Source organism: Bos indicus, chromosome 3 (assembly GCF_029378745.1).
Source record: "Bos indicus isolate NIAB-ARS_2022 breed Sahiwal x Tharparkar chromosome 3, NIAB-ARS_B.indTharparkar_mat_pri_1.0, whole genome shotgun sequence".
In the NCBI taxonomy this organism is placed as follows: Eukaryota; Metazoa; Chordata; class Mammalia; order Artiodactyla; family Bovidae; genus Bos; species Bos indicus.
In genome coordinates this window covers 8,201,619-8,227,880 of record NC_091762.1, presented here as the reverse complement: position 1 = coordinate 8,227,880, position 26,262 = coordinate 8,201,619, and the positions used below count along the sequence as shown (strand labels likewise).

The window sequence follows — 26,262 nt, the reverse complement described above, 5'->3', positions numbered from 1 at the left end:
TTAGGTATTTACCAGGGTCAGGAGCTGTGTGGAAAAAACGTGGGCAGAGACCAATATATACATTTTCGATCATCTCACATGCTCATATAGACAATAGCCAAAAAGAGACAGAACTTACATATTATATAATAAAAGTATTAGGATAAAGGTAACCATTAGAACAAAAATACAAACTCTTTTAAATATCAGAAGATATGTTTAAAAAGGAGGGAGGAAGCAAATGAAATAGATCATATGGTGAGAGACCTAAATATACAAAAAATATGTAACATAAAACCGTAAGGCAGGACTTCCCTGGTAGTACAGTGGATAAGAATCTGCCATGCCATGCAGGGGGCACTAGTTTGATCCCTGGTGGGGGAAGATTCCACATGCCACACAGCAACTAAGCCTGTTTTTACCCCAGAACTGCTGAGCCCCCATGCCACAGCCACTGAAGCCCATGCTCTTAGAGCATATGCGCCACAACAAGGAGCGCCAGTGCAGGGAGAGGCCCTTGGATGCCAGTCAAAGAGTGGCCCCCACTCTCAGCTACTAGAGAAAGCCTGCACGCAGCAACACAGACTCAGTGCAACCAAAAATAAACAACTTTTTAAAAAAAGTAAGGCGGATCTAAGGCCAGACATATTGACTACATCAGTAAATATATAAATAAGCTTACCTCACCTGTTAAAATGAGTTTCATATTGACTACCAAAGCAAATTCCAACACTATGCTGTATAAAAGAAATATATCTAAATTGAAGAGATTCAGGAAGCCTAAAAATAAATGACTAAAAATGTACCAGAATTTTTTCTGTAATTTAAGCAGGGGTTGCGGTTGTGATTATCCAAGAAAGTAGGATTCTGACTTAAAAGGTTTAAAAGAAATAAAGAAATTTTTACCACAATTAAAAAATCAGAAGAATTATACTTAAAATGGGAGAAACAGAAACACATTAACAATAACAGGAACTTTAACAAATTTCTCAGATCTAGGGAGAGAAAATGACAAGAAATTAGTACAGATAAGATAACCTAAACAACACAATAAATAAGGCATATTTAAAATATATTAAACTCTGAAACTTGATAATAGAGAATATGGACCCCCACACACACCAACAAATGCATATCTTTGACTCACAAAAATCACAGAAACGTGTACATTCATCTTCTGGCATGGCATGTGTGTGCTCAGGCATGTCCGACTCTTTGTGACCCCAGATTGTAGCCCACCAGGCTCCTCTGTCCTTGGAATTTTCCAGGCAAGAAATGCTGGAGTGGGTTGCCATTTCCTTCTGACCCAGGGATCCAAGTCTCTTGAGTCTCCTACAGTGGCAGATTCTTTATCACCTGTGCCATCTGGAAACATTTTTGGCCACAGAAAAAAATCTCAATAAAGTCCAATTTAAATTTCCAAGTGGGAAATTTAAAAACCTGCTGTTAACCACTTCTGGGTCAAAGGAGAAATGCAAAACAAATTGAAAATATTAATAATGAAAACAAGAACTATGGGAAATAGGTAAAACAGCTGTCAGAGAAAGATTTATAATAAAAAATTAATTAAAGTTTAAAAGCAAAAATAAATGAATAAACATTATGACTCAAAAAATTAAGGGAAAAAGCAAAGCAAACCAAATAACAGCAAAAGGAAGAAATAAGTCAAAAGAAAGTCAGTGACTAATGGGTTTGAAAACAACAACAAAAGTAAAACTAACAAATAAATCCAAAAATGTTTCTTTGAAAAAACTAACAACTTCTTAGCAGAACTACTCAAAAAACAGGGAGGGGGGAATTTCACCACAAATACATAAAACTAGAAAGAAAGAGACATAGAAGAGGAACTTTTAAAATAGTCTATGTAAATATGTTTGAAAATCTACATTAAGTATATAATTTTGTGTAAAATCCCAATTTAATAGAATTGATTCATGTGGACACAAAGTAAAAACAGACCATTTAACATAAAAGAATTAGAGAAACTGATTAGAGTTACCCCACAAAAGAAAACAGACCCAGATAGTTTCACAGAAGATAATATCAAACCTAAAAAAATAAATCCTTAGCTTCAAAAGACCAACATTTTCAAATTCATTTTCTGAAGTGAGTGTAATATTGATTCCCAAACCTAAATTTTGGAATCATGACAAAGGCTAAACAAAAAACACTATAGATCAACTTCACTTGCTAATACGGATATAAAAATCTTAAATAAGATATTAGTAAACAGAAGCCAATAATACATTAAAAAATTTGTATCATAAACAAGTGGATAATACTCCATGTATGCAAAAATGGAGAGTCAGAGGAAATTCATTAATGTAGTTAATCATATTAATGGATCCAAGGTAAAAAAAAATGTATGCTCATCTCCACAGATGAATTGATAAAATGAGCCTATCACAGAGAAAGACATACACATTTCTGTTAATCATATGAAAAATGTTCAGTATTGCTCATAATTTTAAAAACATGGAAATTAAAAGTACATGGAGATAGCACATCTTACCCAGGAGACTGAATACATCCAAAACTTTGATAACATACTCTGTTGATGAGTCTGTGAGGAAGCAGGCATTCTCATATGCTGAGTACGGAAATGTAAAATGGTACAGCCTCCACAATGGAGACTTTGATAGTATCTAACTAGCACGATTATCAGGGCCTTTTGATTAAGCAATCCATTTTTAGAAACCCATCCCAAAGATACTCTAACAGAAGTATGAAAAGTGTACACTATTGTATACAACATTATTTGTAATAGCTACAGACTGGAAACAACGCAACTGTCTGTCAGTAATATGGTACCTCCACAAAAAGGAGTACTATACAGTACTTTTTACTGTAAAAAAGCAGTGAGGAAGATGCTGCTATGGAGTGATCGCCAAGAAATACTTTAAAGTGAATAAAGAAAGGTGGAGGACATGTGAATAGTGCGCTATTGTTTATATTTAAAAGGAGATATAAAAAAAGGCAGGGGAACCAGAGATCAAATTGCCAACATCTGTTGGATCATTGAAAAAGCGAGACAGTTTCAGGAAAACATCTACTTCTGCTTTATTTAATAAAAAAGTATTTATTTAATAAAAAAAGTATTTAATAAAAATTATTTATTTAATAAATACTTTGGCTTTATTAACTACGCCAAAGCCTTTGACTGTGTGGATCACAACAAACTGTGGAAAATTCTTAAAGAGATGGGAATACCAGACCACCTGCTCTGCCGCCTGAGAAATCTGTATACAGGTCAAGAAGCAACAGTTAGAACTGGACATGGAACAACAGACTGGTTCCAAATCCGGAAAGGAGTACGTCAAGGCTGCATATTGTCACCCTGCTTTAACTTATATGCAGAGTACATCATAAGAAATGCTGGACTGGATGAAGGACAAGCTGGAATCAAGACTGCCAGAGAAATATCAATAACCTCAGATGTGCAGATGATACCACATTTAGGGCAGAAAGCGAAGAGGAACTAAAGAGCCTCTTGAAGAAAGTGAAAGAGGAGAGTGAAAAAGTTGGCTTAAAACTCAGCATTCAGAAAACTAAGATCATGGCATCTGGTCCCATCACTTCATGGCAAACAGATGTGGAAACAGTGGCTGACTTTATTTTTCTGGGCTCCAAAATCACTGCAGCCATGAAATAAAAAGACGCTTGCTCCTTGGAAAAGTTATGATCAACCTAGACAGCATATTAAAAAGCGAGACATTACTTTGCCAACAAAGTTCCGTCTAGTCAAAGCTATGGTTTTTCCAGTCATCATGTATGGATGTGAGAGTTGGACTATAAAGAAAGCTTAGTGCCCAAGAATTGATGCTTTTGAACCGTGGTGTTGAAGGAGACTCTTGAGAGTCCCTTGGACAGCAAGGAGATCCAGCCAGTCCATCCTAAAGGAAATCAGTCCTGAATATTCATTGGAAGGACTGATGCTGAAGCTGAAACTCCAATACTTTGGCCACCTGATGGGAAGAACTGACTCATTAGGAAAGACTCTGATGCTGGGAAAGATTGAGGGCAGGAGGAAAAGGGGATGACAGAGAATGAGATGGTTAGATGGCATCACTTACTTGGTGGACATGAGTCTGAGTAATCTCCAGGAGTTGGTGATGAACAGGGAAGCCTGGCGTGCTACAGTCATGGGGTCGCAAAGGGTGGGACATGACTGAGCTACCTGACTGAACTGAACTGATAAACACATGTGTTTCTAATAGAAAAAATAACGTAGGAAAAATAAGTGGTATGATTAGTGATTACCTTTAGAGAGAGGAGAAATAATGCAGAAAAGACAGAAGATAAACTTGTTTGAATATACTTTGTTTTGTACAGTTGATTTTAGAACCATGTAAATATTTTGTGCGTGTGCTTAGTCACTCAGTCGTGTCTGACTCTGCGACCCTGTGGACAGTAGCCCACTAGACTTCTCTGTCTGTGGAATTCTCCAGGCAAGAGTATTGGAGTGGGTAGCCTTTCCCTTCACCATAGGATCTTCCTAACCCAGGAATCAAACCCAGGTCTCCCGCATTGCAGGCAGATTCTTTTCCAACTGAGCCACCAGGGAAGCCCCCCAAATATTACACATGAAAAATACGTAAATATTGTACATAATTATAAAATTAAAGAAAAGTAAAAGAAAGTGAAGTCGCTCAGTCATGTCTGACTCTTTGCAAGCTCATGGACTGTAGCCTACCAGGCTTCTCTGTCCATGGGATTTTCTAGGCAAGAATACTGGAGTGGGCTGCCATTTCCTTCTCCAAGGGATCTTCCTGACCCAGGGATAGAACCCAGGTCTCCTGCATTGTAGGCAGAGGCTTTTACCATCTGAGCCACCAGGGAAGTAAATTATGTAAATATTTAAGTAATTATGTAAATATTTTACATAATTATAAAATTAAGTTAAAAACAAAAAGTAATTCCTACATAAAATGAATTATCATTGTGAAAATAATGTGGAAATAACAGCTTTTTTTTTTTTTTTAAAGAAGAGACAGTTGGCTAAATGCAACAGCTATATAAATGAATTATGGCATCCCACTCCAGTACTCTTGCCTGGAAAATCCCGTGGATGGAGGAGCCTGGTGGGCTGCAGTCCATGAGGTCGACAGGAGTCGGACACGACTGAGCGACTTCACTTTCACTTCTCACTTTCATGCATTGGAGAGGGAAATGGCAACCCACTCCAGTGTTCTTGCCTGGAGAATCCCAGGGACGGGGGAGCCTGGTGGGCTGCCGTCTCTGGGGTCACACAGAGTCAGACACGACTGAAGCGACTTAGCAGCAGCAGCAGCTACATGTTCTATATTTTATCTACTTCCATTAAACATCACAAATTCCATATCGTTTTCTTTCTTAAGATGAAGTCTCCCTCTAGTGGAGATTAGTTTTCCAACTAGTCCGCCTACACTACAAAGGAAGAAATATTTTGCCCATTGTCTCCAAATCCTTAAATTACGTCAGTATTAAAGTCCAGAGTCAGGGACAAAGTCAACTTTTAAAAGGAAGCTGGTGATTCATGTCAATGTACGGCAAAATCACTACAATATTGTCAAGTAATTAGCCTCCAATTAAAATAAATTAATTAATTTTAAAAGATAAATAAAAGGAAGCCGGAATGGGGTTGGGCGTGGAGTGGGGAGGAGAGACAGGAGAGACTGTAAGAGCCAAGAAAATCTAGTTGTTCAATCCAGAAAGGAAAGGGACTTCAACTTCTTGTTGGAGGATTGCCACCACCTCTGCCCAGAAAGACGTGATTAATGTGTCGGGGTCGCTGTGTACTCAGGGAAATAGCTCCCCCCATGGAGTTGCTTTAGGGGAAAATCTTGGTGAGAAATAGTGATGAGTAGATCAAGAGTGATTCTCCTGAGCCAGATAAGGTGTGATGCGGTGAACTCCAGGCAGCTCTCCCAGAGACCCGCTGGCCCTTGGGGTCAGATGTGTGAAAGCTCCGCCTCCTCAGAGGCTGGTCATGGGGAAAGGCCCTGGCACGGTCCGGTCCTGGCAGGGGAGGAGAATCAGAGACTAGCCCACACTGACAGGGGTCTGTGGGGATACGGGGGGAGGGTCCTTGTGTTCTGGGCTGTCCAGGGTCTCATCTGACCTCAGAGTGGGAACTACTCAGAGGAAAACGCCTTTAGAGTAGAAACTCTCCTAACATCTGCTCCAGTTGCTAAAAGTGTGTGCCATCCTTCCCCTCTCTCTGTCTCATGGTGGCTTGTAGAGAACGTTCAGTGCTTGCCACCTCAGCATGTATCTCCAATCTCCTTTACAGTTTTAAATAAGAATACAAAAAGAAGTGAACAGTTAGTTTAGTTTCCTAAATTCATTTTCTGGTCCTATAAAACCTAACTCCTTGCAGGAGAAGGATAAATTAGGAGTTTGGGATTAACGTGTACACACTACTCTCTCTCTCTCTCTCTATATATATATATATATATACACACACACATACATACACACACACATATATATACACATACACACATATGTATATAAACAGATAATCAACAAGGACTTACTGTATAGCACAGAAAACTGTACTAAGTATTCTGTAACAACATATATGGGAAAAGAATCTGAAAAAGAAGGGATATATGTATAACTGAATCACTCAGCTGTTTGTCTAAAACTGACACATTATAAATCAACTAGACTCCAATATAAAATAAAAATATTTTTTAAAAATCCACCTCTAGGTATATACCTAAGAGAAATTAAAACATAGGTCCACATAATTTAGACATGAGTATTCAAAGCAGCAATACTCATAATAGCTAAAAAACAGGAACAACTCTAATGTCCAAAAACTGATGAGTAGATAAAATGCAGTATAATCAACAGAATGGAACATTATTGAATAATAAAAAGAAGTTAATTCCTGCTATTATTTCTCTCATCTGGTAAGCAAAGAAATGAATTATCTATACACACTACAACATGGATGAACCTTGACCTAAGTGAAAGAGGCTAGTCACAAAGAACCACATATTATATGATTTCATTTACGTGAAATTTCCAGAACAGGCATCTTTGTATGGACAGAAAGTAGATTAACGGTTGCACAGGGCTGAGGAGGGAACTGGGGACGATGGCAAATTGGTACAAGATTTCTTTCAGGGACTATGAAAATTTTCTAACATTTTGTGATACCAGTTATACAAATCTGAATATGTGAAAAGTCATGACGTTAAAGGAATGAATTAAATAACATTAAATGAATGAATTGTATGGTCTATGAATTATATCTCAATAAAGCTGTTACCAATAAATACATGAGTCGATAACCCCCTTTCCCCAAATCTAACTCCTTAATTTAGCTCTGGGGGCCTGCTGTGTTACAGATCTAGCCAGGAATACTGTCCAGGAAATAACCACTCACTTGAATGATTATTGTAGTCCGTTGTCACTCCTGTCTTTGTTCTGCCTTCACTTCCTCCTTTGAAAAGGTGAACTGAAATCCTAGAGGGAAAACACTGACCCGACTATGTATGGTGACCCTTCCTGTGTGCAAAATATAAGAAGCATGTTATAAAGGGCCAAAGTTCTTGATATAACAAAAAGTAATGTGAAGTTTATACAATGAAATATTACTAGCCCTAAAAAAGCATGAAATTCTGACATATGCTATAACATTGAATGAACCTTGAAGACATTATGCTAAATGAAATAAGCCTGTCACAAAAAGAAAAATACTGAAAATACTGATTCCATTTATATGAGGTCGTTAATGATCAAACATCACAGAAGCAGAAAGTAGAATCGTACAGATGGGGGCTGGGGGGGCACAGGTAATGGGGATGGGGAGATATTGTTTAATAGGTACAGAGTTTCAGTTTTGCAAGATGAAAAGGATTCTGGAAATGGATAAGGGTGATGGTCACACAACAATATGAACTGTACCTTTTTAAGGGTTCATCTAAGATGATAAATTTTATATGTATTTTACAATAAGAAAAATTTTTTAAAGTAATGTGTAAAGTGAACTCTACTCAAGACTGCCAAAAAATAATGAGACTAGGTACTAATGAATGATGCTAGGATTAGATCTCAGGTCTAATTTTAAGTACCAGGAGGAACACACCTCTCCAGAGTTCTGTGTCCCTCCTTTTCACATGCATGAATCACTCAAATGTCCTCTTCTCCAAGAACATACTGCCTCAGACCACTCCCAAATTTTATCCTCTCCTTCTTCTTTTGTCAGAAATAAGGCCAAGTCACTGATTGCCTAAAAAGTCTAGATCAAAGTTTTCACTCTCACAATCATCAAAATTTTTGAGCTATTAAAGCCAAAGTTTTTAAACTTAAGTTTTGCAAGCCCCATGTAAAGTGAGAATAATATTAGTACATTTTGTATATAAGAAAATTGAAACATAGGAAGCTTAAACAGTATGTCCAAGATATACAGCCAGTTAAGTTGAAGAATGCCAGCAAATTTGGAAAACTCAGCCACAGGACTGGAAAAGGTCAGTTTTCATTCCAATCCCAAAGAAAGGCAATGCCAAAGAATGCTCATTGCTATGCTATGCTAAGTCACTTCAGTCATGTCCGACTCTGTGTGACCCCATAGACGGCAGCCACCAGGCTCCCCTGTCCCTGGAATTCTCCAGGCAAGAACACTGGAGTGGGTTGCCATTTCCTTCTCCAATGCATGAAAGTGAAAAGTGAAAGTGAAGTCGCTCAGTCGTGTCTGACTCTTCTCGACCCCATGGACTGCAGCCTACCAGGCTCCTCCACCCATGGGATTTTCCAGGAAAAAGTACTGGAGTGGGGTGCCATTGCCTTCTCTTGCTCAAACTACTGCACAATTGCACTCATCTCACACGCTAGTAAAGTAATGCTCAAAATTCTCCAAGCCAGGCTTCAGTGAACTGTCAACTTCCAGATGTTCAAGCTGGTTTTAGAAAAGGCAGAGGAACCAGAGATCAAATTGCCAACAACCACTGGATCATGGAAAAAGCAAGAGAGTTCCAGAAAATCATCTATTTCTGCTTTATTGACTATGCCAAAGCCTTTGACTGTGTGGATCACAATAAACTGTGGGAAAGAGATGGGAATACCAGACCACCTGACCTGCCTCTTGAGAAACCTATATGCAGGTCAGGAAGCAATAGTTAGAACTGGACATGGAACAACAGACTGGTTCCAAATAGGAAAAGGAGTACGTCAAGGCTGCATATTGTCACCCTGCTTATTTAACGTATATTCAGAGTACATCATGAGAAAAGCTGGGCTGGAAGAAGCACAAGCTGGAATCAAGATTGCTGGGAGAAATCTCAATAACCTCAGATATGCAGATGATACCACCCTTATGGCAGAAAGTGAAGAGGAACTAAAAAGCCTCTTGATGAAAGTGAAAGAGGAGAGTGAAAAAGTTGGCTTAAAGCTCAACAAAGATCATGGCATCTGGTCCCATCACTTCATGGGAAATAGATGGGGAAACAGTGGAAATAGTGTCAGACTTTATTTTTTTGGGCTCCAAAATCACTGCAGATGGTGACTGCAGCCATGAAATTAAAAGACGCTTACTCCTTGGAAGGAGAGTTATGACCAACCTAGATAGCATATTCAAAAGCAGAGACATTACTTTGCCAACAAAGGTCCATCTAGTCAAGGCTATGGTTTTTCCAGTGGTCATGTATGGATGTGAGAGTTGGACTGTGAAGAAAGCTGAGCACCGAAGAATTGATGCTTTTGAACTGTGGTGCTGGAGAGGACTCTTGAGAGTCCCTTGGACTGCAAGGAGATCCAACCAGTCCATCCTAAAGGAGACCAGTCCTGGGTGTTCATTGGAAGGACTGATACTGAGGCTGAAACTCCAATACTTTGGCCACCTCATGCGAAGAGTTGACTCATTGGAAAAGACCCTGATGCTGGGAGGGATTGGGGGCAGGAGGAGAAGAGGACGACAGAGGATGAGATGGTTGGATGGCATCACCGACTCGATGCACATGAGTTTGGGTGAACTCCGGGAGTTGGTGATGGACAGGGAGGCCTGGCGTGCTGTGATTCATGGGGTCACAAAAAGTCAGACACGACTGAGCGACTGAACTGAACTAAACTGAAGTTGAAGAATCAGTTTTCCAACTCGCAAACTGACCTGTTTCTAAAAGTCCAGATCCTAAAATTGATAGCTTACAGTGAACAGTGTTGGATTCCTGATCTCTGGAGAAGATTTACCTTTGGTACCAGGGACCAGGCTTGATCACTCAAGAGCTTTTATGTAGCAGAGTTTTATTAAAGTAGGAAAGGGGACAGAGAACGCTTCTGACACAGACATCAGAAGGGGGACGGAGAGTGCCCTCCTCACTAGTCTAAGCAAGAGAGTCATATACTTTTTAAATTACTTATTAAAATAAATCAAAAGAATGTCTCAAGTTGGTAAAGATCTACTAGACCCACTCCCACAATTTACATTTTAAGATAACAGGATTAGCCAGAAGGTTTTCAGGAAGGAGAAACTGTCCTTAAATAGGATACATTGTTGTTCTATAATCTTTAGTATAGAGTTTAAACTGAGTTGTTTGTTGTGTAATCATCAGTTCTGGGCTTAAAGAAAAAATGTTTTATGTGACTAAGACTAAGGAATGTAGAGAGAAAAAAAAAGTTTGTCCTTTTCTCCTCCTTGAGAGCCCCAGACTCCTCTCTCCTCCTCGGGGACCCTGGACTTCTTATCAACCTGCCTAGGAACTGACTCAAAATCTGAAATCTCAAGCCCTCATTTAACTGGTTTGATCTCCAAGGGACTCTCAAGAGTCTTCTCCAGCACCACAGTTCAAAAGCATAAGTTCTTCAGTGTTCAGTCTTCTTTATGGTCCAGCTCTCACTACTACATGACCCCTGGAAAAACCATAGCTTCGAGGAGACAGATCTTTGTTGACAGTGATGTCTCTGCTTTTTAATACACTGTCTGTGTTTGTCATAGCTTTCCTTCCAAGGAGTAAGCGCCTTTTAATTTCATGGCTACAGTCACCATCTGCAGTGATTTTGGAGCCCAAGAAAGTGACTGTTTCCATTTTTTCTCCATCTATTTGCCATGAAGTGATGGGACCAGATGCTATGATCTTAGGTTTTTAAATGTTGAGTTTTAAGCCAGGTTTTCACTCTCCTCTTTCACCTTCATTAAGAGGCTCTTTAGTTCCTCTTGGTTTTCTGCCATTAGGGTATCATCTCCATTTCTGAGGTTATTCTCCTGGCAATCCTGATTCCAGCTTGTGAGTAATCCAGCCCGGCATTTCGCATGATGTATTCTGCATATGTTATAAAAAACAGAGTGGCAATATACAGCTTTGACATAATCCCTTCCCACTTTGGAACCAGTCCATTTTCCATGTCGGGTTCTAATTGTTGCATCTTGACCTGCATACAGCTTTCTCAGGAGGCAGGTCAGGTGGTCTAGTATTCCCATCTCTTTAAGAATTTTCCTTAGTTTGTTGTGAGCCACACATTCAAAGGCTTTAGTGGAGTCAATGAAGCAGAAATAGATGTTTTTCAGGAATTCTCTTGCTCTTTCTATGAGCCAACAGGTGTTGGCAATTTGATCTCTTGTTCCTCTGCCTTTTCTACATCTAGCTTGTACATGTGTAGTGGCTCACAATTTACTCATTACATTCAGAGAGGGCACAAGGAGAAGTGGGCAACAGACGATGAGATGGTTGGCTGGTATCACTGATTCAATGGACATGAGTTTGAGCAAACTCCCAGAGATAGTGAAGGACAGGGAAGCCTGTCATGCTGCAGTTCACAGGGTTGAAGAGTCATACATGACTTGGTGACTGAACAACAACAATGCACAGGAAAACATGTAGCCTCTGTTATAATTGACCTAACCTGTTCTTAAACCTGTAGCCTACAAGATGTGGAGAAATGGGGAAACTTTAACTGTCCAGTTAAAAATCTCTGCATTTGTTCTTGTTTAAGTAGTAGCAGTGACTGTGTTTCTAAAGATGACAACAATATCTCTCACCCCATAAACTCTTTTGAAATGTGACCTGGAAAACTACCCTTCAAAGGGTAGAGTCTATTTTCCTGCTCTTTAAATCCAAGTTGGCCCCGTGACCTGTTTTGACCAACAGAATGGAATGGAGGTACTGATACATAACTTTCAGGGGAGAGCTTTAACAGATCTGTAGCTTCTGCTTGCCTTGGTTGAAGCATTCCCTCTTGCTACTCCATGCCATGCAAGAAGACCAGTTACTCTGCCAGAGATAAAGGTCACGTGGAGAAAGGCTTACGGCTAAACTGATCATTCTGGCTCCAGCCAAATTCACATCTGAACCATGAGAAATAATAAATTGTTATTTTAAGGCACTAAATTTTAAGGTGATTATGCAGAAATAGATAATTTTTTCAGATGATTCCAGTCCCCAGTCATCAAGTCACCTCTGGCCTCTAAGTCTTCTCAGCTGAAATTCAGAAGCAGAGATAAACTGCTTCTCCCCTCATTCTCTTTCCAAATTCCTGACTCTGGAATAGTTTGTTACACAGCAATAGACAACCAGAACACTCTCTTATCCCCTCCAGGTGGCATCTAGGGGAAGCTGGAGCTACCATGGCCTAGAGGTAGCAGAAAAAGGAGGCAACCTCAGGTCCCTGTGGCTGGCATCTGGGACCTTACTGCTCTCAGATGTGTTGGGGTGGCCTTGTCCCTAGGTACTATGTGCTAAGTTGCAGCTGATTCTGTTGGGTCTTTAGCCAACCTGATAGTAATTGCTCAGGTCCATGGACCCACCCCATTCATTTGCCTTTAGCTGCAAAATCTCTGCCTTGTCCCATTCCTGGACTTCTACGAAAGATGTTTGTTCTTGTCCAGGTGTCTTTCCTTGGAAGGAGATGGGAATTGAATCTATTCAGAAACCATTCCTCTCTCCATCCACCCTGCCCCCAACAACTCCCAGTGTGACTGATTCAACCAGATGGCGGGTCAAGTTCTCACTTCCTACTCTTAGGGGTTTTGGGGTTTGTTTATTTTTAAATCCATTCCTCCGAAATGGGAAGCTCAGATGCCCTTCCGGCACTAGCCCCACCTCAGGGTTTCATTAGAGTATCTGGGAGTGTTCTACAAGGGTTACAGCCAGAGCAGCGGTGTGTAAGGCAGCAAGAAGCACTGCTGGCGCCCCAACCTCAGTCTCCCCTCTGCCTCAGTCTGTCATCAGAAGCCAGGCAATCCACCTCTTCCATGGTAGGGCTGGCACTCACATTCCCTTGTTTAACTGGAACCTCACAGTCGCCCCCTCCAAGGACTCCAAGACAAGATGCTCTGATTTAAAAAGGGATTTGTGGACAATCGGTATAAATGACCTGGGTCTGGGTCTAGCTCCATCACTAGAATGGAAACTCAGGCACGTCGCTTTACAACTTATTTCCTCACCTGTAACGTTTTGACATGTGACCTGGAAAACTACCCATATGATTATCTCATAAGATCGTTAAAATGGTTACACGACCTTCTAAGTTACTGGGATAGCAAAATGACTGCAGCCTGTAAACAACACCGCAGATGCCTCTGAGAAACTGCTCCGACGAAGCAAGGAGGAATGTCAGTATATACGTGATTTTGGTTAAAGGGGAATATATGCAATTGATTGCATATTTTTTTCCAGGTTTCTGCTAGTCTCATGAAGCTTTCTGCTAATCATGAAAACAGTCATCACCCTGAAGGATTTCAGTGATTTTCTAGATATGAGGAGATTCAAGAACTGGGTTCATGAGACTTTCCTGGTGGTACATTGGATAAGAATCCGCCTGCCAATGAAGGGAACCTGGGCTCAATCCCTTGTCCGGGAGGATTTCATGCCAAAGAGCGCCTAAGCCACCACAACTACTGAACCCACATGCCGCAGCTACTGAAGCCGGTGCTCCTCAGTGAAGAGTAGCAGTAGCCCTTGCCCTCCACAGCTAGAGAAACCCCATGTGCAGCAACAAAGACCTAGCACAGTCAAAAGTAAATAAATAAACTACAAAAAAGAATTGGGTTCGTAAAGGCGGCTCCTGCAAATATCTATTTAAAGAACTGTCCTGCCAGTTTCCTTTCTCCACCCACCCCACCCCACCCCACCCCAGCACAGAGGGCCTCATTCCTGCCCTCAACATCAGAGGGTGTTGATGGTCAGCAGCTGCAACAGCACAGGATTTAGTCCTTCTAGAGGTAGATGGCAAGTGCCCATGGCAAATGTCAACCTGCAGTTAACACTGGGATTAGGGTAGAGCTGGAGGAGCTGAGTAAACTGGACCCGGCTGGAACACGCACACGAGTGAGAAGCGTTCGACCCATGGGCTTACCACTCGCCTGGGAGCAAGGACAAGGCCGAGTCATTTCCAGCTCCTGGGGCCTAGCTGGGGACACCAGCAGGAGGCTGCCTGCGCTGTACTCCATGTCCCTCCCACCGATGTGTGGCGTGGCTGGTATCGTGTCATGCTGATCCCGATGCCGGGAAACCGTCGCTCCTTCCCAGCCTTCCAGTCCTGACTCAGGCCTGACTCGCCGGAAGGCCCGACCGCGGCAGGCCTGGGCAGGAGCGGGGCGGGGCCCTCCGCGGGCTGAGTCGAGCCGGCCGGAGTGCGGGCGGGGCCCCGCGCGGGCTGCGGCTACCGGACCTCTCAGGCTTCCGGGAAACCTAGGCCGCTTTTTGCCCAAGTCTCAGGCTTCTGGTCCTGGGTTAGGGTTCTAGGGTTGAACAGTTAAAGCGACGAAAGTGGCTTTTGTGCACGGTCCCTGCCTCGGAGTCGGCCCTCCTCCTCCTCGGCGCGCCTGGCCCAGGGGCCCAGGTTTCGGGTTTGTCCCGGCATCCCGGGGCGTCTTGGTTGGCTCGCGCGCTGCCCAGCTGCTGGTCTTCGGAGCCTTCGGGAAAAAAACGAGGAAGGAGGGGTTAGGTGGAGCTTGGACGCCCCCAGGAGTACGAAGGCGAAATCACGCTACCAATTAATTTTTGGAGAAATTCTCGTTTTTGTAATTTTGTTAATGTGTCCATATCTTCTTTGTCTGTGTAATAAAAGTTTATAACTTCGCCTTTACATAACTAGACTACTCTCTTCTCATGATATTGTGTGTCTTTTTCTTTTTAGCATGCTTGAATTCGGCTACCCATTCCACAAAATAGCCACTGACATTTTCACTTAAAGTTAGGTCGCATACACTTCTTTCTATTTAGTCTTAATGGGATTTTTAAATTTTAAAAACATTTGATAATTATTGACTAGGTAATGTATCAGTTCAGTTCAGTCGCTCAGTCGTGTCCGACTCTTTGTGACCCCATGAATCGCAGCACGCCAGGCCTCCCTGTCCATCACCAACTCTCGGAGTTCACCCAAACTCATGTGCATCCAGTCGGTGATGGTAATGTATAAAAGTAATAAAAATAAATTCATACCCTAAGAAAGTTGATAACTGAGACCAAAGGGGTGATGGCCTAGAGGACAGGAATAGGTGAGGGAGGTTAAGTGGTACAAACTTCCAATTACAAAGTAAATGAATTAGGAGTGTAAATATACAGTATGGTGCTTGTGCATGCTCAGTGTGCAGAATATAGTAAATGACAATGTAGTATCTTAGTATAGTGACAGATGGTAATCACTTTGAAGTGTATAGAAATACTGAATATGTTGTGCATCAGGAACTAACATAGTATTGTATATCAAATATACCTCAAAAACAAGCAAACTAATAGAAAAAAAGATCAGGGACTTCCCTGGTGGGTCAATGGTTAAGACTCCACCCTTCCAATACAGGGCCCACAGGTTCCATCCCTGATTGGGAAACTAAGAACCCACGTGCCATACCTCCTGGCGTAAAAAAAAAACTATAAATAACATTTTTCAAAAAGTAACTTAAAGAGAAAGCAAAATACTAGATTTGCAGTCTAGGGAGAGGCAGAACTGGATGAAGATGGTCAAAGGGCACAAACTTCCAGTTATAAGTTAAATAAGTAATAGGGACATAATGTGCAATATGATAAATATAATTAATACACATGGACATCACCAGATGGTCAATACTGAAATCAGATTGATTATAGTCTTTGCAGTTGAAGATTGAGAAACTCTATACAGTCAGCAAAAACAAGACTGGGAAATGACTATGGCTCAGATCATGAACTCCTTATTGCAAAATTCAGACTTAAATTGAAGAAAGTAGGGAAAACCACTAGGCCATTCAGGTATGACCTAAATCAAATCCCTTAAAATTATACAGTGGAAGTGACAGATAGATTCAAGGGATTAGATCTGATAGACAGAGTGCCTGAAGAACTATGGATGGAGGTTCGTGACATTGTACAGGAAGCGGTGATCAAAACCATCCCCAAGAAAAAGAAATGCAAAAAGGCAAAATGGTTGTCTGAGGAGGCCTTACAAATAGAGAGAAAAGAAGAGAAGCAAAAGGCAAAGGAGAAAAGGAAAGATACACCTATCTGAATGCAGAGTTCCAAAGAATAGCAAGAAGAGATAAGAAAGTCTTCCTCAGTGATCAATGCAAAGAAATAGAGGAAAACAATAGAATGGGAAAGACTAGAGATCTCTTCAAGAAAATTAGAGATACCAAGGGAACATTTCATGCAAAGATGGGCACGATAAAAGACAGAAACAGTACAGACCTAACTGAAGCAGAAGATATTAAAAAGAGGTGGCAAGAGTACACAGAAGAACTATACAAAAAAGATCAACATGACTCAGATAACCACGGTGGTGTGATCACTCACCTAGAGCCAGACGTCCTGGAGTGCAAAGTCAAGCGGGCCTTAGGGAGCATCACTAGGAACAAAGGTAGTGGAGGGGATGGAATTCCAGCTGAGCTATTTAAAATCCTAAAAGATGATGCTTTGAAAGTGCTGTACTCAATATGCCAGCAAATTTGGAAAACTCAGCAGTGGCCACAGGACTGGAAAAGATCAGTTTTCCTTCCAATCCCAAAGAAGGGCAATGCCAAAGAATGTTCAAACTACCGCACAATTGCACTCATCTCACATATTAGCAATGTAATGCTCAAAATTCTCCAAGCAAGTCTTCAACAGTACATGAACTGAGAACTTTCAGATGTGAAAGCTGGATTTAGATAAGGCAGAGGAACCAGAGATCAAATTGCCAACATCCCTTGAATCATGGAAAGAACAAGAGAGTTCCAGAAAAACATCTACTTCTGCTTCATTGACTACACTAAAGCCTTTGACTGTGTGGATCACAGCAAACTGTGGAAAATTCTGAAAGAGATGGGAATACCAGACCACCTGACCTGCCTCCTGAGAAACCAATACTCAGGTCAAGAAGCAACAGTTAGAACCGGACATAGAATAACAGACTGGTTCCAAATTGGGAAAGGAGTATGTCAAGGCTGTATATTGTCACCCTGCTTATTTAACTCATATGCAGAGTACATCATAAGAAATGCTGAGCTGGATGAAGCACAAGCTAGAATCAAGACTTCTGGGAGAAATATCAATAACCTCAGATACACAGATGACACCAGCCTTATGGCAGAAAGCGATGAGGAACTAAACAGCTTCTTGATGAAGGAGAAAGAAGAGAATGAAAAAGCTGGCTTAAAACTCAACATTCAAAAAACTAAGATCATGGCATCAGGTCCTATCACTTCATGGCAAATAGATGGGGAAACAATGGAAACAGTGAGAGACTTTATTTTCTTGGGCTCCAAAATCACTGCAGATGGTGACTGCTGCCATAAAATTAAAAGATGCTTGCTCCTTGGAAGAAAAGTTATGACAAACCTAGACAGTGTATTAAAAGGCAGAGACATTACTTTGCCAACAGAGCTGTCTATTCAAAAGTATGGTTTTTCCAGTAGTCATGTATGAATGTCAGAGTTGGAGCATAAAGAAGGCTGAGCATGGAAGAATTGATGTCTTTGAATTTTGCTGTTGAAGAAGACTCTGAGAGTCCCTTGGACTGCAAGGAGATCAACCCAGTCAATCCTAAAGGAAATCAACCCTGAATATTCATTGGAAGGACTGATGCTAAAGCTGAAGCTCCAATACTTTGGCCACCTGATGTGAAGAGCAGACTCATTAGAAAAGATCCTGATGCTGGGAAGGATTGAAGGCAGGAGGAGAAGGATATGACAGAGGACATGATAGTTAGATGACATCACTGACTCAATGGACATGAGTTTGAGTAAGCTCCAGGAGATGGCGAAGGACAGGGTGGGGCATGCTGCAGTCCATGGGGTCACAAAGAGTCGGACACAACTGAGCGACTGAACAATAAGGGATGTAATGTACAATGTGATAAGTATAATTAATACTACTGTATGTTACATATTAAAGTTACTTAAGATAGTAAATTCTAACAGTTCTCATCACAAGGGAAAAAACATAATTTTAATGTTATTTTGTTTTGTATCTATATGAGGTAATGGATGTTCATTAAACTAATTATGGTAATCATTTCATGATGTATATAAGTCAAATCATTATGCTGTACACCTTAAACTTATACAGTGCTGTATGTCAACTATTTCTCAATAAAACTGGAAGGGGGGAAATTGTTAAATTAAAGAACAAATGAAGACTGGCTTTGAAAATTTCCTGAGCAGCTTAATTTATCTTATTTTGCAAAACAAGGGAGACTAACTTGACTTGGTCACTTCTTGCTTATGCCTCTGGAAATCACAGGCACAACTTAAACTCTTTACCACATTGGTATGAGGTAACCACTAACCAATTCCTTCTCATTTAAGAAAATTCTAATTTTGTAACCAATGCTGTAAAGAATAAGCAGTCTCTGCATCCTCACTAATACAAGCAGTTTTATAACAATACAGTTGGCCCTCCTTACCCATGCATCCCACATTCTTGGAGTGAACTAACCAAGAATCAAAAATAGTTGGAAAAAAAAATTCCAGAAAATTCCCCAAAGCAAAACTTGAATTTCCTACAAGCCAGCAACTATTTACATGGAATTTATATTGTATTTATAGCTATTTACATAGCATTTGGGCTTCCCTGGTGGCTCAGTGGTAAAGAATCTGCCTGCAATGTAGGGGACCGGGTTTCGATCCCTGGGTTGGAAAGATTCCCATGGAGAAGAGAATGGGAACCCACTCCAGAATTCCACGGATAGAGGAGCCTGGAAGGCTACAGTCTATGGAGTTTCGAAGAGTGGGACACGACTGAACCACACACACACACACACACACACACACACTCACACACACACACTCACACACATACAATAAAAAGGGAAAAAGAATCTATGATGGCATTGTTTGTCATCCACTGGAGTGGGTCACAATCCAGTATCTATAATGGGGGAAGAAAAGTAAAATGAGTGGGTACCCACTGTGGAATTATTTATATCAGCTAGAAACAAAGACTAAAAGTGCATACAGCAACCTGGGTAGACCCCAGAGTCACATGCTAAGTGACAAACATAGGCAAGATTAGGCAACAGTTACACACGGCACAACTCCACAGCCTACGAGGGTACATACAGATTCATAATACATAACAAACACATTAGAGAGGGGGTGGAAGTGGGGAACAGAATCAAAGAAAGTGATAAATTGACATAAATAGAGCAAGAGAATAGTCTTGCACCTTAATGTGAATTAAGGGCAATGAATTGAGACTAACACTGTACCCAAGGTCCACCCCCAAGTTATTCAATGTTGTGAATACATACTTTAATTTCATACAAAAATTTTAATAAGAAACAAAAATACGTATTTGTATGAGTATCCAGAACAGATCTCAATAAATGTGTTTTTTCTTCTGAGAAATTTAAAAACAAGTATTAACAGCTGTATTAGGGCATCCTGGACACACAACAAAGCGAACATATTCAAGATGTACAGGTTGGTAAGTGTTACCAAAATGTATAGATCTGTGAATGCATCTTTACAACGGGGGGCTGACTTGCCCATTAGGTACAGTAAGCATACCCCTGCAAAAATGTGTCCACTCTTTAATTAAAAATATTTTAATTTAAAAAATTCATTTAAATTCAAAAGAACATAATAAGATTTTACAAAAACGTTTTTATCTAATATTAATGTACTATGCTCAGTCGCTCAGGTGTGTCTGACTCTTTGTGACCCCAAGGACTGTAGCCCTCCAGGTTTCTGTGGGCACAGGATTCTCCAGGCAAGAATACTGGAGTGCATTGCCATGTCCTTCTCCAGGGGATCTTCCCCACCCAGGATGGAAGCTTCATGTTCTGTGTCCTACATTACAGGCAGATTCTTTACCCACTTATGTCAAAGCAGCTGTATAATATCTTATATCAATAAATTATATATTATATAATCATATACTATAGTCAATTATCTGTGGTATGTGTAAATAAACTATATTAATAGATGAAATTTAAATTAAAAATATCAGACAATCCTAAAGGAAATCACTGGAATATTATTGGAAGGACTGATGCTGAAGCTGAAGCGCTTATACTTTGGCCACCTGATGGGAAGAACTGACTCATTGGAAAAGACCCTGATGCTGGGAAAGATGGAAGGTAGGAGAAGAAGGGGATGACAGAGGATGAGATGGTTGGGATGGCATCACCGACTCGATGGAGATGAGTTTGAGGAAGCTCTGGGAATTGGTGATGGGCAGGGGAGCCAGGCGTGCTGCACTCTATGAGTTCACAAAGAGTCAGACACGACTGAGTGATTGAACTGAAATATTTCAACATTAATATTTTAATACTTAAACATTATTTTTTATGAGAGGTTCCACGAAGATCAAAGTGTCTAGGGCCAGTGAAAGTCATAATGACAGCTCTGCCACAGTTAAGGTGGGCAAAGGCATTGTTTCCCCTTCCTGATTTTCCCTTTCTAATACTTATTGCCTGCCATTCTCTTTCCTCTTATCAAGCAATCACTGCTCTGCTTTCTGTCATTATAGTTTTCATTTTCTACAATTTTATATAAATGGAATCATACAACACTTTTTGATTGAAATTTTTACCCAGCATAAGAGTAATAATAATAATTTTTCCTGAGTAGCATTCCATTTTCTGGATGTAATCATAATTTATCTTCACCTGTTGAGTGACATTTGTATTGTTTCCAGCTTTGGGCTGTTATAAATAAAGCTACTATGAATATTTATATACAATTCAATGCACACACATTTAATTTGGGATTAGAATGGCGGAATCATATCATTGTAGTTGAACTTTCCAAGATATTGTTAACTGTTTTCCTAGGTGGATGTGACATTTTACATTCCCCTCAGCAGTGTATGAGTGTTCCAGTCCCTCCACATTCTGGACATCTGGTATCATATGCACTGTTTTATATGTGCAGTGATTTGTTGTTTTGTTGAGCTGCTAAGCCATGTCTGACTCTTTGTGACCCCATGGACTGCAGCATACCAGGCACTCTTGTCCTTCCCATCCTTTGCTCAGGTTTATGTCCATTGAGTCCGTGATGCTATCCAACCATCTCATCCTCTGCTGGCTTCTTCTCCTCTTGCCTTCGATCTTTCCCAGCACCCGGATCTTTTCCAATGAGTCAGCTCTTCGAATCAGACGACCAAAGTATTAGAATTTCAGCTTCAGCAACAGTCCTTCCAATGAATATTCAGGACTGATTTCCTTTAGGATTGACTGGGTTGACCTCCTTGCTGTCCAAGGGACTCTCAAGAGTCTTCTCCAGGAGCACAATTCGAAGGCATCAGTTCTTCCGTGCTCAGCCTTCTTTATGGTACAACTCTCATATCCATACATGACTACTAGAAAAACTATAACTTTTACTATACAGACTTTTGTTGGAAAAGTGATGTTCTGCCTTTTTATATGCTGTCTAGCTAGGCTTGTCATAGCTTTCCTTCCAAGGAGCAAACGATGTGTAGTGATATTTCATTGTATTTTAAATTTGCATTTCCCTAATGATTAATGATGTGGAATATATTTAGATATGATTATTTGCTATCCCTCTATCTTTGGAGAAGTGTCTGTGCAAACTGCCCAATGGGGGTGGGAGGAATGTGTGTGAAAATAACTTCTAATTAAAAGAAAATGTATATTGTTTTCCCCTGATTCAGAACCATGGGCCTTAGGGCTTTAGGATTCCCTGTGGGAAAAGACTCAGAGGAGGGAAGGAGGAAGCATCTCCATGACTGGGAACTTTAGTATTGAATGCATGGGAACAGCTTAAAACGAGAATAGAAATGGGAAGGGTGGGTCTGGTAGTGGTGAGAGAGCAGAGTGACTTGGGACACTGGCTCTGCAACGATGTTCCGTTCATTCCTCTGGACTGCAGGGTAAATGTACCCGCTGTCAGCTTAAAGCGAGATAATGTCAGGCACATAGCTGGGTTTTGATACAGGTTTGCAAATTCTCTGCAGGAGACAGCCCCTTGTGGTCCCAGCTGAAGTGTCCGGAGCCTGAGCAGAGGACACCGCCCTGAGTCAGAACTTGGTCCAGGGGATCCGGATCGGATCTCTGACTTCATTTAAGTGGCCAAAATTGTTTTAGATTTACAGTGTCAGAAAAGATAACGAAAAACTCAAAGGGTCGACGTCTGCGAAGGTGCCTGCTGAACTAGTCTCAGGGTTCTGGCAGGAATGAGTCAAGAACCGCTGATCCAGATCAGCCAGCGGGGGAAAAATAAGAACATGTCTGTTTCCGCCCGGTTTCGAACCGGGGACCTTTCGCGTGTGAGGCGAACGTGATAACCACTACACTACGGAAACTCTGTCTTAGAAACTCGTCTTAAGAGACATCAGCTTGTCACTGTGTCCCCGGCTAGGAGGAAAGCATGGGGCGTATCGAGCACAGCCCTGCCTAACCCGAGCGCCTGGAGGTGGCCTGCAAGGCTCTGATGCGCGCCCTGAGTCATGGCCGCAGCACCAGAGGAGCCCCATCTTGCCTTATCTGGAACTTCAGGCGCAAGTGCAGCTCCAGCCAGTGTTGTTGATGTTGAAAGCCGGAGTCTGCGGGCCAAAGTTCCAGGCTTCCTTAAATGCTTGTCGGGCAATTTTCCCGATCCTGGTGGTCCCGGAGGAACGATGGCGGGGAGCCGGCCCGCCCTGGGGCCAGGTCACCCGCCGGCCCTTAGCTCACATCCCCTGCTCCGAGACTGGAGAAAAAATGGTGCAGTAACTACAGGTAGGAAGACACTTGGGTGACAGATTCGGTCAAGATAAGGAAAACCAGCTCATATGTGAAACAAATATGCACCTTAACGTTTGCCCAGTGCTTACTTGTGAAGGCAATTGTAATGGGAAAACTCAGTTTTCCCCTTCCCATGTCTTTCTTCCCTTTACTACTCGCACCAGGACTTCACTTGTGGTTACCAGGCGGGAGGATTTCCCCCCCACACCAAGCAAATCTGTGTCTGACAGCAGCTAGGTGTCCTACAATTTAACTCAGTTTTGACACTGCTTGGAGATAGTGTCAGGCCCACAGGTTAAAGGCCCAGTCCTTCCTTACAAGAATGCCCCCACTTCCTTCAGATGCCAGTCTCAAGCCCAAGTTATTACCTGCACTTCTTTTCAAAGTTGAAGTTTAGTCTATTTGCAATACTGTGTTAGTTTCAGGTGTATAGCAAAGTAGTTCTACATGTGATTGTACATTTATAAGGACATATTAATTTTTTCCAATTCTTTTCCATTATAGTTCATTACAAGATATGACATATAGTACTTATGCTATAGGTAAATCCTAGTCATTTATTTTACATACAGTAGTATGCATATGTTAATCTGACACTCCAAATATATCCTTTTCTCTTTGGTAGCCATTAATTTGTTTTCTATATCTGCAAGTTCGTTTCTGTTTTGTAAATAAGTTCATTTGTACTGTTTTTTTAGATTCCACACACAAGTGATATCATATGATATTTGTCTTTGACTTACTTCACTTACTATGATCATCTCTAGGTCTATTCATGTTGCTGCAAATGATGTTACTTCATCCTCTCATGGCTGAGTAATGTTCCATAGTATATATACCCCACATCTTAAGTCAATCATCTGTCAGTGGACACGGGTTTTTTCCAAAAGTCACAAATGTCTTGACTGTTACCAATTATGCTGCTATGAACAGGGAGGTGCATGTATCTTTCAAATTAGAGCTTTCATTGTTTCCCAGTATATGCTTAGGAGTGAGATTGCTGAATCATATGGTAACTCTATTATTAGTGTTTTAAGGAAACTCCGTACTGTTTCCATAGTGGCTGCGCCAATTTACATTCCCACCAACACTGTAGGAGGGTGGGTTGCTTTTTCTCCACATCTCTAGCATTTATTATTTATAAACTTTTTGATGGTGGCCATTTTGACTTGTGTGGGGTGATATCTCCTATTTTATTTGCGTTTCTCTAATAATTAGTGGTACTGAGCATCTTTTCATGTACCTATTGGCCATCTGTATGTTTTTTTTGGAGAAATATCTATTTAGGTCTTCTGCCCATTTATTGATTGGGTGGGTTGTTTGTTTGTTGTTGTTGTTATTGAGTTCTATGACTTGTTTGTATATTTTGGAAATTAAGCCCTTATTGATTGCATCATTTGCATGTATTTACTCCCAGTCTGTAGGTTCTTCTCATCTTGTTTATGGTTTCCTTTGCTGTGCAAACATTTACAAGTTTGATTAGGTCCCATTTGTTTATTTTTACTTTTATTTCTGTTGCTTTGGGATTCTGACCTAAGAAAATATTGCTTGATTCATGTCAGAGAATGTTTTGCTATGTTCTCTTCTAGGAGTTTTGTGGTGTCGTATCTTCTGACCCACTGTAGATGATAGATTGGGGGTTCCAGTGATCCCTTCATCAGATTGCATTAATTTGCTAGAGCGGCTCACAGAACTCTTACTTGCATCAACTGCGTCAGTGTATTAAAGAATATGATACAGGATACAGATGGATAACCAGATACAGAAATACATCAAGCAAGATCTGGGAGGCTCTCTAGTGCGGAAACTTCTGTCCCTGTAGAGTTAATGTGTATCCTCCTCTTGGTGTTCCAGCTTCCAGTCTGGAAGCTTTCTGGACCCCATGCTTTTGGGATTTTATGGAGGCTTCCCTTTCTGATGGATGGAGCTGAAAATTCCAAGTTTTTAATCATGGCTTGGTCTTTCTTGTGACCAGCCACAAATCTAGTCGTCAAGCAGGAGCCCATTCAGCGTCACTTCCTTAGAACAGAAGATGCTTTTATCACTTAGGAAATTAAAAGGGTTTTAGGAATTCTGTGCCAGGAGTCAGGGACAGAGACCAATATATATATTTTCTCTTTTCTCTTTTCTCACAGCCCACCAACCCTGGTCTCTGGCCACTGACCCCTTCCATCAAAATGATACACAAGTTCAAAAGTACAAGTTCACATTACTGGAATCCAAAGTAGTCATTAAAAATCATTCCTGTCCGTCATCATATTGTATGAGACTGTCTCCCGGGGCAAGACCACTCAGGTTTGCAGGCTTTCATTCCATCTTCTCAAGTTCCAAAAGCAGGCATGTTCTCAGCAAACATATGGCTTCACCCTTTCAGGCATCTTACATAATTGAGCTGAGGCAATATCATGTCTTGTTCTGAGCCTCTTTCAAGGTGTTGATGTAATGTGGGAATTTTCCCTTATTACATAATTCATTTATTCATTACTTTACTGTTAACTGCTATTGTTCCTCCTTCTCTCTGTTTATACCCAAACTCTTTTGCCTTTGGAAGGGCGATTAGACTATGCTGGTCTGTACTGCAGGCAGTAGTACTAGTGTGGCCTGTGCCTCCCCCTCCGTCCACTTCTGTTCAGATGAGGTAAGTTTACATAGTACAGAACTAGTGGGCTCTCTTAACCACCAAGCCATATAGCTGCCTTCACTGTTAGCCCCAATTTTGTCAGTGGGTTGAAGCCACATCCTGCCCCAATAGGCTCTTAGTAATTATGACAGATCAGAAATCAGATCAGATCAGAAACACAGTTGTACTTTTTGGATAGGATTATGCCTATTTTCAGCTCTAGCTGTAGCCCTGGTCCTGTGACCACTACACCAGTAAAAGAGACAAAGAAGTCGAGGTGATATGGGGAAGAAAGAATGACTAGCATCCTTCCATACCCCAGTCCCCCAGATCCACCAGTAAAACAGAGATACATTGAGCAGGGAGACTCCTTTAGTCCCTCTTATTTTGACTGTAAGCACCCTCTGACTCATTTCAGTTCCATTCAGTTGTTCAGTCATGAATGACTCTTTGCGACCCCATGGACTGCAGCATGCCAGGCTTCCCTGTCTATCACCAACTCCCAGAGCTTGTTCAAACTCATGGCCATGGAGTCGGTGATGCCATCCAGCCATCTCATCCTCTGTCGTCCCCTTCTCCTCCTGCCCCCAATCTCTCCC

General features: G+C 41.2%; 1 protein-coding gene and 1 non-coding gene across 2 annotated transcripts in view; both read right to left on the bottom strand.

The window, feature by feature from the left end:
• Window positions 1–14,765, bottom strand: part of CFAP126 (cilia and flagella associated protein 126) — a 32,840-nt gene extending 18,075 nt beyond the window's left edge. The window contains exon 1 of the mRNA XM_019987189.2: window positions 14,264–14,765. Within this exon, the coding sequence (XP_019842748.2) occupies window positions 14,264–14,350 (87 nt within the window). The 5' untranslated portion in view covers window positions 14,351–14,765. The remainder of the gene's footprint in view (window positions 1–14,263) is intronic.
• A 7,784-nt stretch (window positions 14,766–22,549) lies between these two features.
• TRNAV-CAC (transfer RNA valine (anticodon CAC)) lies at window positions 22,550–22,622 on the bottom strand. The gene has a single exon. It is a non-coding gene; the product is annotated as a tRNA-Val (tRNA).
• Between the last annotated feature and the right edge of the window lie 3,640 nt (window positions 22,623–26,262).